The sequence below is a fragment of the Carcharodon carcharias genome, chromosome 15 (assembly GCF_017639515.1).
Source record: "Carcharodon carcharias isolate sCarCar2 chromosome 15, sCarCar2.pri, whole genome shotgun sequence".
Taxonomy (NCBI): Eukaryota; Metazoa; Chordata; class Chondrichthyes; order Lamniformes; family Lamnidae; genus Carcharodon; species Carcharodon carcharias.
In genome coordinates this window covers 130613439-130631102 of record NC_054481.1, presented here as the reverse complement: position 1 = coordinate 130631102, position 17664 = coordinate 130613439, and the positions used below count along the sequence as shown (strand labels likewise).

The window sequence follows — 17664 nt, the reverse complement described above, 5'->3', positions numbered from 1 at the left end:
CCAGCATGATGCCACCACCAAACACATAATCCCTTCACCCCCCCTATCGGCATTCCGTAGGGATCGCTCCCTCCAGGACACCCTGGTTCACTCCTCCATCACCCCCTACTCCTCAACCCCCTCCTATGGCACCACCCCATGCCCACGCAAAAGATGCAACACCTGCCCCTTCACTTCCTCTCTCCTCACCGTCCAAGGGCCCAAACACTCCTTTCAAGTGAAGCAGCATTTCACTTGCATTTCCCCCAACTTAGTCTACTGCATTCGTTGCTCCCAATGTGGTCTCCTCTACATTGGAGAGACCAAACGTAAACTGGGCGACCGCTTTGCAGAACACCCGCGGTCTGTCCGCAAGAATGACCCAAACCTCCCTGTCGCTTGCCATTTCAACACTCCACCCTGCTCTCTTGCCCACATGTCTGTCCTTGGCTTGCTGCATTGTTCCAGTGAAGCCCAACGCAAACTGGAGGAACAACGCCTCATCTTCCGACTAGGCACTTTACAGCCTTCCGGACTGAATATTGAATTCAACAACTTTAGGTCTTGAGCTCCCTCCTCCATCCCCACCCCCTTTCTGTTTCCTCCTTCCTTTTGTTTTTTTCCAATAAATTATATAGATTTTTCTTTTCCCACCTGTTTCCATTATTTTTAAATATTTTTAAATCTTTTATGCTCTCCCCACCCCCACTAGAGCTATACCTTGAATGCCCTACCATCCATTCTTAATTAGCACATTCGTTTAGATAATATCACCAACTTTAACACCTATGTGTTCTTTTGTTCTATTGTTGGTGACATCTTTTGATGATCTGCTTCTATCACTGCTTGTTTGTCCCTACAACCACACCAACCATCCATTCTTAATTAGCACATTCGTTTAGATAATATCACCAACTTTAACACCTATGTGTTCTTTTATTCTATTGTTGGTGACATCTTTTGATGATCTGCTTCTATCTCTGCTTGTTTGTCCCTACAACCACACCAACCCCCTCCACTTCTCTCTCTCTCTCTCTCTCTCTCTCTCTCCGCTCCCACCCCCCCCACACACACCTTAAACCAGCTTATATTTCAACTCTTTCTTGGACTCGAACTCAAGTTCTGTCGAAGGGTCATGAGGACTCGAAACGTCAACTCTTTTCTTCTCCGCCGATGCTGCCAGACCTGCTGAGTTTTTCCAGGTAATTCTGTTTTTGTACAGGAACTGAGTTGTAAGACATGTTATCTTTATTTGAATGACAGCAAAAGTGGCGGGGATTTGGTGTAACCAAGTGCTGCCTGATATTCTGCCCCTGTCTGCATGCATTACCAGCTTTTGCAGCCCCACAGCTGTCAATTTTGGATCTTCAGTCTCTAGTATTTCCCTCATTGTTTTTATTTCCTTTAGATTTGCCCATTTATATTTTTCTTCCAAATTTTCTTCAAGAAACAAATTTAAGACTCCTAAATCATTGTATTAAGTAATTTAATGTTGCAGAATTTGCTAACCCTGAAGCATCACTTCTCTTAAATCATGTGGGAGTTAAACTGCAATGTTTCATCTAATATGAAACATCTGGAGTAGGCAGTTACAACTCATTCTCATTACAGTAAGGGTGTGCAGCAAGCTTTTCTAAAATGGGTCATGGACGCCTGTGGTTAGAGCTTCCACTTCATATCCATTTATGTTTCCCTTTAATTTCTAATCATTAAGGACATCATAAAATTAGCATTATCCATTTTAGGATTTTTGTAACCTCATGTCTTGCCATGTCAGCTATTTCTATCAAAATGCACTGTAACATATAAAATAAAGGCTATGATGGCAATCATTGCCTAGTTTTTGTGAAGAAATTTAAGTACTCTTATGCCATTCCTAATTTCTGTGTTTGAGTGTGTGTGTGTTTCATCTTAAGGAAAGCATGCTTTTGCTACCTCTCAACCTTAGGAAAAACAATCTAATGAAACCTGTATAAAATGCAATAACAGGAGATATAGTTTATTCAAAATTGGTGAAAGCCAATGAACGTACGACAGTTTCAAATAGTTTTGTAGTTCTGCTTAATAAGGATCAGAATCCATGACCTGTTTAGACACGTAAGTTGGGGGGAGTTTTCCTTGGGCAGTAATGGAAAATGGGCAACAGATATTCAACAACATGATTTACTCAGCTCAATTTTCTTTTCCATTGTGAATTATTATTCACCGCAAATAATAATACACTCCAATTGAACCTCTGTCCTATCTTCCAAGAACCAATTTTAGCTACGCAGATGGAAACCATGCAGTAATTACAAAACATGTAACAATATATGAAAAGAGTGTTGTTCAGTCTGTCTTTCTCTGCTCCTTTCCACACATAAACATTCTCTCTCCTGTGCTGTTGCCATGATTTTTGAGACTCTGACCAATCAAACTTATTTATTTACTTCAACCGTCTGCCATACTGCATTTCCCTTTTTCGTTCTGACCCATCAGTCAACAGAGACTGAAATCTTTAGAAATCCAGTGACCTTCGAACCTCCTGTGATCCCAAATTCAAAACTAGGGGCTGGATTTTAGTGGAGTCAGGAAGACTCTGTGGACCTTTAAAAATGGTGGGCTGGACCCACATGAGGAAGTCCCACCACCATTTCTGACAGATCCAATTTTTGCCAGTAGGGGAAGAGGGGTGGCATGTAATTCAACAGGAGGGAAAGCGGAACGCAGAAGGGCCATTTGAAATAAGTGCTGAGTTCAAACAGGCCCCACTTTGGCTGTTGCAAAAGCCTTAACCTGCAGTATGGGAGTCACAAATTGATGGCATAGATGTAAATGCTCTTGAAGGTTGAATAAGGTCTGTATAGCTGACATGATCAGGAGTTTTTCAAATCTTTTTTTTTAGACTTATTTAGGCTACAGCTGTTGTTCAGAGTTTAAACAAAACCTCTGCTGGACTACATTGATTGACAGACCATCTGCTGCAGGTTAGAAAAAGATAGCAGCAAGTGGTCATGCAGTTTCGATAGAGTTCTTTGTTGACATTTCCCCAAGGCCAATATTGTGTTATCATGGATGCTTGGTTGAGTTTCAAAAGCTATAATTACCTCAGCAGGGGATTCTGAGGTCACAGCTTGATTGACAATTTAAAGAGGCTATTAAAGGATTAGCTGACTTTAGTGTGGGGCCTGAATAGTTGTTTATTTGTTTTTATAGGAGATTTAAGGGGAGGTAGTAGCGTGGTGGAAATGTCACCGGACTAGTAATCTAGAGGCCCAGGCTAATGCTCTGCGGACACGGGTTCAAGTCCCCCCACGGCAGCTGGTGGAATTTAAATTCAATTAATAAATCTGGAATTAAAAGCTAGTCTAATGGTTACCACAATACCATTGTCGATTGCTGCAAAAACCCATCTGGTTCACGAATGCCCTTTAGGGAAGGAAATCCGTTGTCCTTACCTGGTCTAGCCTACACATGACTCCAGACCCACAGCAATGTGGTTGACCCTTAAACACCCTCTGAAATAGCCTGGTAAGCGACTAAGTTGTGTCAAACTGCTATGATGCCGAAAAGGAATGAAACCGGATGGACCACTCGCCATCGGCCTAGGCATCGGAAAGAACAATGGCAGATCAAGCCTTGTTGACCCTGCAAAGTCCTCCTTACTGACATATGGGTGCTTGTGCCAAAACTGGCACAGCTGTTCCACAGACTAGTCAAACAACAGCCTGACATTGTCTGTAAGATATGATTCCGTGTGTATGACTATAACCCAGACACCACTATCACCCAATAGGTGGCGGCACAATTGTATACAGTTGGGAAGAAGTTGCCCTGGGAGTCCTCAAGATTGACTCTGGACCCCATGAAGTCTCATTGTATCAGGTCAAACACGGACAAGGAAACTTCCTGCTGGTTACCACCTGACATTCCCCACTTAGCTGATGAATCAATCAATATTCCTCCATGTTGAACACCATGTAGAGGAAGCACTGAGGGTGGCAAAGGCACAGAACACACCCTGGGTGGGGGACTTCAAATGTCCATCACCGAGAGTGGCTTGGTAGCGCCACTACTGGCTGAGCTGGTTGAGTACTAAAGGGCATAGCTGCTAGATGGCAGGTGGGGAGGGAACCAACAAGAAGGAAAAACCTACTTGACCTCGTCCTCACCAAACTACCTGTCACAGATGCATCTGTCCATAACAGTATTGGTAGGAGTGTTCATCACACAATCTTTGTGGGGACAAAGTCCCGCAGTGAGGATATCTTCCATCGTGTTGTGTGGCACAACCACCATGCTAAATGGGATAGATTTTGAACAGATCTTGCAACTGAAAACCAGGCATAAGGTGCTGTGAGCCATCAGCAGTAGCAGAACTGAATACAACCACAATCTGTGACCTCATGGCTCAGCATATACCAACACTGCCATTACCATCAAGCCGGGGGGATCAACCCTGGTTCAGTAAAGAGTGCAAGAGAGCATGCCAGAAGCAGCACCAGGCATGCCTAAAAATGAGGTGTCAACCCAGTGAAGCTACAACACAGGACTACTCATGTGCCAAACAGCAGAAGCAGCATGTGATAGACAGAACTAAATGATTCCACAACCAACAGATCAGATCAGATCTAAGCTCTGCAGTCCTGCCACATCCCATCGTGAATGGTGGAAGAAGTGGCTCCACAAATATCTCCACCTTCAAACATTTGGAGCCCACCACATCAGTACAAAAGATGAGGCTGAAGCATTTGCAACCATCTTTAGCCAGAAGTGCTGACTGGATGATCCATCTCAGCCTCCTCCAGTGGTTCCCAGCATCACAAATGCCAGTCTTTAGCCAATTCAATTCACTCCACATGATATCAAAAAATAGTTGAAGGCACTGGATACTGAAAAGCTATGGGTCCTCAAAACATTACAGCAATAGTACTGAAGACTTGTGCTCCAGAACTAGCTGCACCACTAGCCAAGCTGTTCTAATACAACTATAACACTGGAAGGTATGTCATGCCCACAAAAAGCAGGACAAATCCAACCTGACCAATTATCTCCTCATCAGTCTACTCTCCATCATCAGTAAAGTGATGGAAGGTGGCACCGACAGTGCTATCAAGTGGCACTTGCTCTGCAATAACCTGCTCACTGACGCTCAGTGTTCCACCAAGGCCACTCAGCTCTTGCCCTTATTACAGCCTTGGTCCAAATATGGACAAAAGACCTAAAACTCAAGAGATGCGGTCAGAGTGACTGCCCTTGACCTCAAGGCAACATTTGACCAATTGTGGTATCAAGGGGCCCTAGGAAAACTGAAGTCAATGGGAATCAGGGGAAAACGCTCCATTGGTTGGAGTCGTACCTAGCACAAAGGAAGATGGTTGTGGTTGTTGGAGGTCAATCATTTCAGTGCTGGGACATTAGGAGTTCCTCAGGGTAGTGTCCCAGACCCAGCCACATTCAGTTGTTTTATCAATGACCTCTCCATCATAAGGCCAGAAGTGGGATGTTCGCTGATGATTGGATAACATTTTGGATAATGCATGACTCCTCAGACACTGAAGTAGTCCGTGTCCATATGCAGCAAGATGCGGACAATATTCAGGCTTCGACTGATAAGTGGCAAGTAACATTCATGCCACACAAATTCCAGACAATGACTATCTCCAACTAGAGAGAATCTAACCATCTTGACATTTGATGGCATTATCATTGCTGTATCCTCCACTGTCAACACCCTGGATGTTACCATTGACCAGAAACTGAACTGAACCAGTCACATAAATACTGTGGGCTCCAAGAGTAGGTCAGAGGTCAAGAATTCTGCAGAGAGTAACTCACCTTCTGATTCCCCAAAGCCTGTCCACTTTCTACAAGGCACAAGTCAGGAGTGTGATGGAATACTCCCCATTTGCCTGGATGAGTACAGCTACAAACACACTCAAGAAGCTCGCCATCATCCAGGACAAAGCAGCCCGCTTGATTGGCGCCCCATCCACAAACATTCACCCCCTCCACCACCGACATACAGTAGCAGCAGTGTGTACCATCTACAAGATGCACTGCAGGAATTCACCAAGGATCCTTAGACAGCACCTTCCAAACCCACAACCACTACCATCTAGAAGGACAAGGGCAGCAGATACATGGGAACGCCACCAACTGGACGTTCCCCTCTAAGTCACCATCCTGACTTGGAAATATATCGCCATTCCTTCAATGTCGCTGGGTCAAAATCCTGAAGCTCCCTTCCCAACAGCACCATGGGTGTACCTACACCACAGAGATTGCAGCGGTTCAAGAAGGCAGCTTACCATCAACTTCTCAAGGACAACTAGAGATAAGCAATAAATGCTGGCCCAGCCAGTGACAGCCACATCCCATGAACGAATAAAAAAAAATATTTGAGATTTAAAAATTTTGAATGCATTCTAGGAATGGGAGTTTTTTTTCATGATCAAGTGTGTCGGAGTGAAAGCTACATTAGATTGTTAGAAGTTTATTTTTTCATCTCCACATGGCTGCTGAGGTCAGCCCATGGTGGACACTGGGTTAGTGTCTATGGAGGTGGCATGGAGGATATGAAGGGCAATGGGGGTTGGGGGGGCATGAGTTGGCATGGAAGATACGAGGGGCCATGGGGCTTAACAGTTTCTAAAACAATTGGGACAAAGTCCCAGAGAACCGAGATGAGCTTTCTAACCAGCCCATCTCAACACTCGCCTGCTTCCATGATTACCTACATTCTGCCTCTGGGGTCAGCAGGCCCCATTCCACCCTCCACAAAGTCTCACCTCCCATTTTCCTCACTCCAACCCTGAGCGCAAATTGCGCAAGAGGAAGATGTTTTTACCGAGGTGGGTGCGGCAAGCCAGGAAATTTCCCCACTCAAGCAACCAGCCCCAGTCATGAAAATCCAGCCCTCAGTTTTCCGGATTAAGTAATAGGTGTGAAATTATGAAAAAACCTTGCAGACATCGATCATATTTAATGTAATTGTATTTACAACAACCTCAAAATTGTAAACCTTTTTATGAAGAACACATGAATATGTTCCTACTTTGTTTTCTCCATGTACCGAACTGATCTTTTCTTCTTTCCCCAGGCCATGCCTGGTGCCTGCCTTTGTTTCGCCTTCTGTCTCCCAATGACTGCTCTCGTTTCTCCTGTCCTCCCAAGACTCAGGCCCTGAGGGCCCTTTGCTCCATCATTTTACTGAGTTGTTAATGTGACACTGCAGATATTGCATGAGGTAGCTTGGATCTTTTCTTGAGACTCTGCTGTTACCTTTCCCCTGCAACTTCTGAGGACTTGTGTGAGAGAGACAAACTGATGGGACAGAATAAAGAGGAATGCAGGATGACAAAGTTGAAGTGAAGAAATAAGTTTGACAGATCACAAACTCTAAAATCATGGCAACAACACAGGGCATATAAACATATGAATTAGGAGTAGGAGTAGGCCATTCAGCCCCTCAAACCTTCTCTGCTATTTAAGACCTGATCTGATTGTGGCTTCAACGCCACTATCCTGCCTACTGCCAAAACCCGAGGGTAGGAACGAACGGGTCATTCTTTCATTGGCAGGCTGTGGCTAGTGGGGTACAGCCAGGATCAGTACTTGGGCCCCAGCTGTTCACAATATGTATAAATGATTTGAATGTGGGGACCAAATGTAACATTTCCAATTTCATGGATGACACAAAGCTAAGTGGGAATGTGTGTTGTGAGGAAGATGCAAAGCAGCTTCAAGAGGATTCGTACAGACTTAATGAGTGGGCAAGAACGTAGCAGATGGAATATAATGTGGAAACATGTGAAGTTATCCACTTTGGTAGGAGGGATAGATGTGCAGAGTATTTCTTAAATGGTAAGAGATTAGAAAGTGCAGATGTACAAAGGGACCTGGGTGTCCTCATCAATAAGTCACTGAAGGTAACCTGCAAGTGCAGCAAACAATTACGAAGGCTAATGGTAAGTTAGCCTTTATCGCAAGAGGATTTGACCACAGGAGTAGTGAAGTCCTGCTTCAGTTGTATAGAACCTTAGTTAGACTGCACCTGGTGTACTGTGTGCAGTTTTGGTCCCCTTAGGAAGTTTATTATTGCCTTAGAGACAGTGCAACGAAGGTTCACCAGACTTGTTCCCAGGATGGCGGGACTGTCCTACAAAGAGAGATTGGGGAAACTGGGCCTTCATTCTTTAGAGTTTCAAAGAATGAGAGATGATCTCACTGAAACCTGCAAAACACTTTAAGGGATAGAAAGGGTAGATGCGGGTAAAATGGTTTCCCCTTGCTGTGGAGTCTAGAACCAGGGGACATAATTCCAAAATAAGCAGGAAGCCACTTAGGGCTGTATTTGCTTGGGAACACCACCACATGCAGGCTCCCCTCCAAGCCACACACCATCCTCACTTGGAACTACGTCATCATTCTGTCTGTGCCACTGGGTCAAAATCCTGGATGATGTCATCAAAATCCTGGAACTCCGTCCCTAACAGCTCTGTAGGTGTAACTACACAATATGGATTGCAGCAGTTGAAGAAAGCAGCTCACCACCGCCTTCTCAAGGGCAACAAAGGATGGGCTAGCTAGCGATGCCCACATCCCATGAACGAACAAAAAGGCAGATGTCGTGGTCCAGGAGGTTGCCACATCATCATCAGTCAGCGTTGACAATGTGATGCTGGAGCTTGTTGACAGCTTTACATACAATCACAGCAGTCTATCACTTGATGCTGTAATTAACGCACACATTGCAGAAGCTGCAGCTGTCATGTCCAAGCTGAGTAAGAGCATGAAACAACAGCAATCTGACCCAGAGTACAAACCTTGAATCCACCAAACCTGCGTCCTCGGTGCATTCCTCTGTCCAGGTCTCACTACCTGTCCTCACACAGCAGTGAGGCCTGGACAGCAAACGCTGGGCAGGAGAAAAGGCTGAACAGTTTCCATCTGCACTGACTCAGGCATATCCTCAGCATTTCTTGACAGGACAAGGTCACCAATTCCAAGGTCCCGGAGCAATGCTAATTTCAAAGAACAAAGAAAAGTGCAGCACAGGAACAGGCCCTTCGGCCCCCCGAGCCTGCGCCGATCATATTGCCCGTCAACTAAAACATTTTGCACTTCCCGGGGTCCGTACCCCTCTATTCCCATCCTACTCGTGTAATTGTCAAGCTGCCTCTTAAACACCACTATCGTTCCTGCTTCCACCACCTCCTCTGGCAGCGAATTCCAGACTCTCGCTACCCTCTGCCTAAAAGACTTGCCCTGCACATCTCCTCTATAGTTTTCTCCTCTCACCTTAAATCTATGTCCCCTAGTAATTGACTTTTCCACCCTGGGAAAAAGCTTCTGACTATCTACTCTGTCGATGCCACTCATAATTTTGTAAACTTCTATCAAGTCGCCCCTCAATCTCCGTCGCTCTAGTGCGAACAATCCGAGTTTCTCCAACCTCTCCTCATAGCTAATAACCTGCAGACCAGGCAGCGTCCTGGTAAACCTCCTCTGGACCCTCTCCAATGCCTCCATATCCTTCTGGTAATGTGGCGACCAGAATTGCACGCAATATTCCATGTGTGGCCTAACCAAGGTTCTATACAGCTGCAGCATGACTTCCCAGCTTTTATACTCAATACCCCTGCCAATGAAGGCAAGCATGCCATATGCCTTCCTGACTACCTTATCCACCTGCGTTGCCACTTTCAGTGACCTGTGGACCAGTGCACCCAGATCCCTCTGCCCGTCGATGCACTTGAGAGTTCTGCCATTTACTGCATAATTCCTGCCTGTATTAGACCTTCCAAAATGCATTATCTAGCATTTGTCTGGATTAAACTCCATCTGCCATTTTTCCGCCCAAGTCTCCAACCAATCTATATCCCATTGTATCCTTTGACAATCCTCTTCACTGTCTGCAACTCCTCCAAGCTTAGCGTCATCTGCAAACTTACTAATTAACCAAGTTACATTTTCCTACAAATCACTTATGTATACTACAAACAGCAAAGGTCCCAGCACTGATCGCTGTGGAATTCCACTAGTCACAGCGCTCCATTCAGAAAAACACCCTTCCACTGCTACCCTCTGTCTTCTATGACCAAGCCAATTCTGTATCCATCTTGCCAGCTCACCTCTGATCCCGTGCGACTTTACCTTCTGTACCAGTCTGCCATGAAGGACCTTGTCAAAGGCCTTACTGAAATCCATGTATATAACATCCACTGCCCTTCCACCGTCAATCACCTTTGTCACTTCCTCGAAAAACTCGATCAAGTTAGTGAAATACGACCTCCCCTTCACAAAACCATGCTACTTCTCACTAATACGCCCATTTGCTTCCAAATGGTAGTAAATCCTGTCACGAAGAATCTTCTCCAATAATTTCCCCACCACTGACGTAAGGCTCACTGGCCTGTAATTTCCTGGATTATCCCTGCTACCCTTCTTAAACAATGGAACAACATTGGCCATTCTCCAGTCCTCTGGGACCTCATCCGTAGCCAGTGAAGATACAAAGATTTCTGTCAAGGCCCCAGCAATCTCCTCCCTTGCCTCCCTCAGTACTCTGGGGTAGATCCCATCTGGCCCTGGGGACTTATCCACCTTAATATTCTTCAAGATGCCTAACACCTCTTTTTTGATCTCAACATGATCCAGGCTATCTACACACTCTTCCCTAGACAAATCAACTGCTAAGTCCTTCTATTTGGTGAATACTGATGAGAAGTATTCATTTAGTATCTCTCCCATTTCTTCTGGCTCCACACACAGATTCCCACTTCTGTCCCTGAGTGGGCCTACCCTTGCCCTGGTTACCCTCTTGCTTTTTACATATGTATAAAAGGCCTTGGGATTTTCCTTAATCCTGGTTGCCAGTGATTTTTCATGATCCCTTTTAGCCCTCCTGACTCCTTGCTTAAGTTTCTTCCTACTTTCTTTATATTCTCCATGGGCTTCATCTGTTCCCAGCCTTCTAGCCCTTACGAATGCTTCCCTTTTTTCTTTGACTAACCTCGCAATATCCTTCGTTATCCAAGGTTCCTGAAACTTGCCATGCTTATCCTTCATCCTAGCAGGAACATGCCTGTCCTGAATTCTTATCAACTGACGTTTGAAAGCCCCCCACATGTCAGTTGTTGATTTGCCCTCAAACATCCGCCTCCAGTCTAGATTCTTCAGTTCCTGCCTTATATTGTTATAATTAGCCCTCCCCCAATTAAGCACCTTAACCCGAGGACTCCTGTTATCCTTATCCACCAGTACCTTGAAACTTACTGAATTATGGTCACTTTTCTCGAAATGCTCCCCTACTGAAACCTCGACCACCTGGCCAGGTTAATTCCCTAATACCAGGTCCAGTATTGCCCCTTCCCTAGTTGGACTATCTACATATTGTCTCAGGAAGCCCTCCTGGATGCACCTTACAAATTCTGCACCATCCAAACCCCTAGCACTAAGTGATTCCCAGTCAATATAGGGAAAGTTAAAATCACCCACCACAACAATCTTATTGCTTTTACATCTTTCCAAAATCTGGCTACATCCTCAATCTCCCGCCGGCAATTGGGAACTGTCTTCATCTGCAGCAAATGTGACAAAAACTGCCATGGCAGAATTGGGCTCCTGAGCCACACCAGGTGATGTTTAACAGAGTCAACCATCAAGGAGCAAACCACCATTTCATGAGATGGAAGACTGCCAAAGAAAGAAGCAATGGAGTCTTAAAATCAAAGTCTCAGATTTTTTATATTTATTTTGTTTAAAATGAAAATTTGGAAACTAAAAAAATCTTTTACATTGATCATTACATATGGCTTTGTTTCTGAAATTAACATATTTGAAATAATTCATTAACTGAGAGCATTGTTTAAATTACAGAATGATTCATTTCCTGAGAGACAGACGGTAAATAATGAATCATTCATTAACTATGAGCAACATGTATATATAGAATAATTCATTTCCTAACTGTGAACAATTGTAAATTTGGAATTAGATCAAAAAAAGTCATGTTCCAACATTCTACTTACTAGATGTAACAGTGTATTCTGTACCAAGGTATTCTACCTGGAACTATTATTTTGTATCATAAGTGCTGCAATTATTGTGAATGTTTATCTCTGAGCGGTTATCACTAAGCACAACACTTGCCATGCTCATTACCTTACACTAAATGAGGTAGGTGGGAGACACAGAAATAAAGGGGAAGTGAAACAGAGAGGCGAGAGTTGTAGAGTCATTTACAGCACAGAAAGAGACCATTTGGCCCATTAAGTCCATGCCAGAGACAGAGAAAGAGAGATAAGGAGCCATGCAGAAGGAAGAGGAAACAAGGTTGAGAAAAAGAATTACAGGCAAACAGAGATAATAGCGAGAGACAGAGAAAAGCAGAAAAGTTGTGATGGAAAGAATTCAAGAAGGAGACACAGCAGCTAGAGGCTTTTTTATCTGATTTTTATTCCCCCTCCTCCTGCCACTGAAGTAGCATTGCTGATGTTTGGGGAGACTGGTGGATGAAGTTGTATTATTTAATGGGAAGGGTGAGCTTTGTTAGGCCTGATACACTTTCCCTCACTTTTACAGAGAACAAAATGTACACCTGTTTAAACAAATGTTTGCTGCTACACAAAACTTTGAAAACTTCAGGCAGAATCTTGCCATTGGGAAGCCGACTGCCACCCGCAATCGAGGACAGAAGGCAATTTCACGCTGGTGATCCAATTAAGGCCTGCCCAGCGTGAAACACAAGCGGCAGTGCTCAGCACTGCCTGTGCAGGCGGGGGGAGGAGGGCGTGCATGAGCTGCGTGCATGTGCACGAGTGTGTGTTTTATATTCTCCCTGAGGCACAGAGCTGCCTCAGGTAGATGAAGTATTTTAAAATAAATAAATAATATAATAAAACATGCCCCTTCACGTGACTCTTGTCACATGAGCAGGGACACGTTATTAATTAAACTTTACATTTTTTATTTTATTTTTATTTGCTTTAGGAAATCTCGTCCCGCCCATGGAGGAGGTTTCCTAAAAAGTGCAACGTCCACTTGGCCTTTTCACCTGCCTGCCAACCGTAAGGTTAGGTGGGCAGCGAAAAATTTAACTTAATTGATCATTTAATGGCCTTAGCAGGCCTTTTAATTGTTGGCGGGAACGCTGCCGACTCCGGTGCACACGTGCTGAATGAAATATTGCGCGACTGCGCATTGACGCCGGGGCGCTCGCCCGACATCAACACACTTCATTTTACGCTCGAGCCAGTTGGGCGTGTGCCCGCCCACTGATCTAAAAATGATGCCCTTGTAGTTTGCCAAGTCTTGTAAGTGATGCTCCCTACATTCAAAGGAGCTGAATCAAGCTCCCCAATGGCTTACTTGGTAAGGGAAATGTATGAAGAGGATCTAAGCTGCATACACCAGAAATTTGCTCTTTTAAACTTGTACCTATTGCCTGGAAGAAACACCATGGAGATCGACTGATAAATTACCCTACTCGATAAGTTGATGTGCCTGCTCCCATGGTGTTTGGTACCAAAATATGATACAAAATGATTTCATACCTTTTTTTCCCCTCCTTATATTCATTTTTCTTTTCCTCTTCATAGGTCCTTCTCCCAATGCTTTATTCCCTGGTTAAGGAATGAAACAAATAACCTGCTGTACAGGCCACTGTGTAATTGGCCCTTGAAGGTGCAAGAGTACAACCCAACTTCGCTCATGTTACTTCTCCTTTGATTTGTGCTTTATTTCATCAGGGCAAGCACAGCACTCCAGTTAAAGTTTGAAGTGTGCAAAGAGTTGAGAAATCACTTGGAACTGCTACCAAAAACTGGTTATATTCAAGCACATTCCAATTTTAGTTTTCAACTCAAATTTCTGCCCAGGTAAGTGCTTCATTATCACATTGATGAACACAAGTCTAGCAAAACGGATGTTTAAAAATTACCATGCCTAGGGTTTTGCAGCATCAACACTGACAACAAATTGGGAGAAGTGGAACAACTTGCATTTTGTATATCTTATATATATAGACCTTTGAACATAGAAAACTTTCAGGCACTTCGCAGAGAGAAAGAAAATAAAGCCTGTAAAAGAATACAGAAGTGGACTTGAGTCACATACAAGAGTTAAGAGCTGAGGCCAAAGGCCTGGCTGCAAGGATGGGTTGAGAAAAAAGTGGAGATGGATTGGAGAGGAGGAGAGGTTTGGAGAGGAATTGCAGGGGGAGTGCTCTGCTCTTTATGGTGAAGGGTGTTGGGTGGTGGCGAGGGATGTAGAAAGGCAAAGTCAGAGGACAAAAAGGTACATGGAGGGCATAAAATATGATGAAATAGGGTTGAGTGAAATCATGAATGTAAAAGTGTCACTTGTAAATTTGTGTATTCAACCACAGAAGTATTGCTGCCAGTTCGTAAGTCATGCTCCATGTAGTCATAAATTGGCATGATCACACAACTCATGATATTTTCCATGTGCAAAAGGAGAAAGGACATGTTAACAGCAGAGAAAGTCAAGAAGGAATTAATCCCTTTAAGAAGCTTTAACATCAATTATATTGTAACTCCAGGTTGCTGCCATGTGTTCATTCATTCACATGCTAAATAAAGGCATCTTCCCATAACTGGTCCATCAAGTTTGTTTCTTGCTTTTCAGGCAATTCGTTTCATTCCAACACAGAAATTAATTTTATTCTTATTTATTCTCACAGTGACTGGCCTCCAATTTTAAATTCTGTGTTCCTACGTGCCAAAGTAGAATTTCAAACTTATGCAGAAGCTTAGTGCATTTCTTAATCCATAGTGTAACTAAGAGTAAACTGAAGAAAAAACCTGCAATGCCCAACACTGTGAGGGAGGATTAATATTTTGGCAGTCATTGCTATCAGTTTACTTCTGAATACTTTGTTGATAACCTTTAAAATGAGATAATATGATGAAACTTTATTATCAGGACTCTCATTGAAGTACAGCATACCTGATCCTATTTCAGCAATTGTTAAACAGGAGCTAGAATCTAATGTTATTTCAATGTATTAGTGCCACTGTATAAAATCTTCAGTGGACTGACCACTAAAGATTGCATTCTGGAGTCCAGCTTGCAATTTACTGAATTCAAAACCAAGTGGTATGCAATGCTACCTGCTAATTTATAATATTTTTCCCCAGATAAGTTCTTCTCTTTATATTAAGATTAGCAAACTTTATTCATTCTTTAATTGATACATGAGCTGTATAAGTCCAGCACCTAATATGGAGGAGATGGACATAAATGGGTGATAAAATTCTAATCTTTTGGCTTTTTTAATGATATGTATTCAATAAATAAAATCATTACACAATGCAATGAATGAACTCATGGCTGACTGAGATATAAGCAAATCAACAACAACAAGGAACAGCAAAAAGGACTGAGATGGAAAGCGTTGAGAGAAACCAGTGAGTTGTGAAGACTGATATATAATCTTGAATTATCTTGTTTTCATATACACGCAACATAACATGAAAATAGTTTATTGTACCCTGGCATTTTTCATGGTATGTTCACATAGTTTTGCTTACAAGAAAAACAGACAAAAGGCAGATACAGAAAAAGGTTGACTGTAATATGGATGGCACTTTGTGGGTTCAATATATGGCGCAGTTAATCATTTCTATGCCAGATACAAATTATAGGAATATACTGTAAATCTCACTGGGCATCATAGCTCTAATTTGGGGTAGTTTATTTTATATGCAAAATTAATCATCATACAAAAATAACTAAACAAAACGCTTAACCCAAATTTATCATAACCTATAATTATCATTTCTCTTCAGACCTTATTTGCTCTCAAATGAGAGTTTAAAATAAGCCTTTGATCAATAGTACAGCAGAATATTATTAAGAAGCTTTAAGAGACAAAACTGATAGAGCTTGCCTACCTTGTAAAGAAATGACAATGTCAAGCTTTTGAAAGAAACTCTGATGATTTATTGCGCAACTGATCCATCATTTGTGTTGCTTTCAAAATTGTTAATAGCTTCTTAGCTTGTGAAATGCTATCTAAGGCATTCAAGCAAGTTCATGCTTCAGTCAGAAATCATGGCTTGAGCACTTTCACTCGTGAAAAGCAACGTCCAATTTTGAAAATGATGTTTCTAACAATTCAGTTCTTATAATGTTTATATTTCTGCTACACTAAAAAGAGAAAGTATGTGTCAGAATTAAATTAAGATTATTAAATTCTTGAACATCAGAAGGTCTTTCAGGATGCTAACTGAGGACTCATTGGGGTACTTGCATTTAAAATTTTCTTAATATTAATACTTTCACAGATATGGACAGGTTAGGTGAATGGGCCAAAATTTGGCAGATGGAGTTTAACGTGGATAAGTGTAAGGTTATCCATTTTGGTCGGAAGAATAAAAAGGCAACTTATTATTTAAATGGAGAGAAACTTCAGAATGCTTCAGTGCAGAGGGATCTGGGTGTCCTCATGCATGAATTGCTGAAAGCTAGTATGCAGGTGCAGCAGGTAATAAGGAAGGCAAATGAAATTTTGGCATTTACTGCTAAAGGAATAGAGTATAAAAATAGGGAAATGTTGTTACAACTGTACAAGGCATTGGTGAGATCGCACCTGGCGTACTGTGCACAGTTTTGGTCCCCTTACTTGAGGAAGGATGTTGTTGCATTGGAGGCGCTTCAGTGAAGGTTCACTAGATTTATTCCAGAGATGTGGGGCTTGTCTTATGAGGAGAGATTGAGCAGTTTAGGCCTATACTCACTAGAGTTTAGAAGGATGAAAGGAGATCTAATTGAGGTATATAAGATGCTAAAGGGGATAGACAAAGTAGACGTGGAGCGGATGTTTCCCCTTGTGGGGCATTCTAGAATGAGAGGCCATAGTTTTAGGCTAAGGGGAATAGATTTAAATCAGAGATGAGGAGGAATTACTTTTCTCAAAGGGTCGTGAATCTGTGGAATTCACTACCTCACAGTGCAGCTGGGACGCTGAATAAATTTAAGTAGGAGATAGACAAATTTTTAATTAGTAACGGGTTGAAAGGTTAAGAGGAGAGGGCGGGCAATTGGAGTTGAGGCCAAAATGAGATCAGTCATGATCATAATGAATGGCGGGGCAGGCTCGAGGGGCTGAACTGCCTACTCCTGCTCCTAGTTCTTATGTTCTAATATTTCCAAGTCAGGATGGTGTGTGACTTGGAGGAGAACTTGCAGGTGGTGGCATTCCCATGCATCTGCTGCCCTGGAGCTTCCAGATGGTAGAGGCCATGGGTTTGGAAGGTGCTGTTGAAGGAGCCTTGGTGAGTTGCTGCAGTACATTTTGTAGATGGTACACACTGCTGCCATTATGCATTGGTGATGGAGGGAGTGAATATTTGAGTGGGTGGATGGGGTGCCAATCAAACAGGCTGCTTTGTCCTGGATGTTGTCAAGTGTTGTTGGAGCTGCACTCATTCAGGCAAATGGAGAGTGTTCCATCACAGTCCTGTTTAGATGGGGAGACAGGAGGTGAGTTACTCGCCTCAGAACTCCCAGTCTCCGATCTGCTCTTGTAACCAAAATAGTTATATGGTTGGTCTGTTTCTGGTCAATGGTAACCCCTAGGAGTGGGGGCAGGCAGTGTTGTAAAGGTAGACAAAAGCTTTCTTGTTCATAGAAAGAATATGAGCTTTTAAGTTCAAGACACTGAAGCCTAGAAATTCA

At 43.0% G+C, this 17664-nt stretch overlaps 1 protein-coding gene across 1 annotated transcript in view; it reads left to right on the top strand.

Moving 5' to 3' along the window:
* Positions 1-17664, top strand: part of cfap74 (cilia and flagella associated protein 74) — a 346673-nt gene that overhangs the window by 109057 nt on the left and 219952 nt on the right. Inside the window, exon 22 of the mRNA XM_041207020.1 lies at positions 13713-13841. Coding sequence (XP_041062954.1) covers positions 13713-13841 — 129 coding nt within the window. The remainder of the gene's footprint in view (positions 1-13712; positions 13842-17664) is intronic.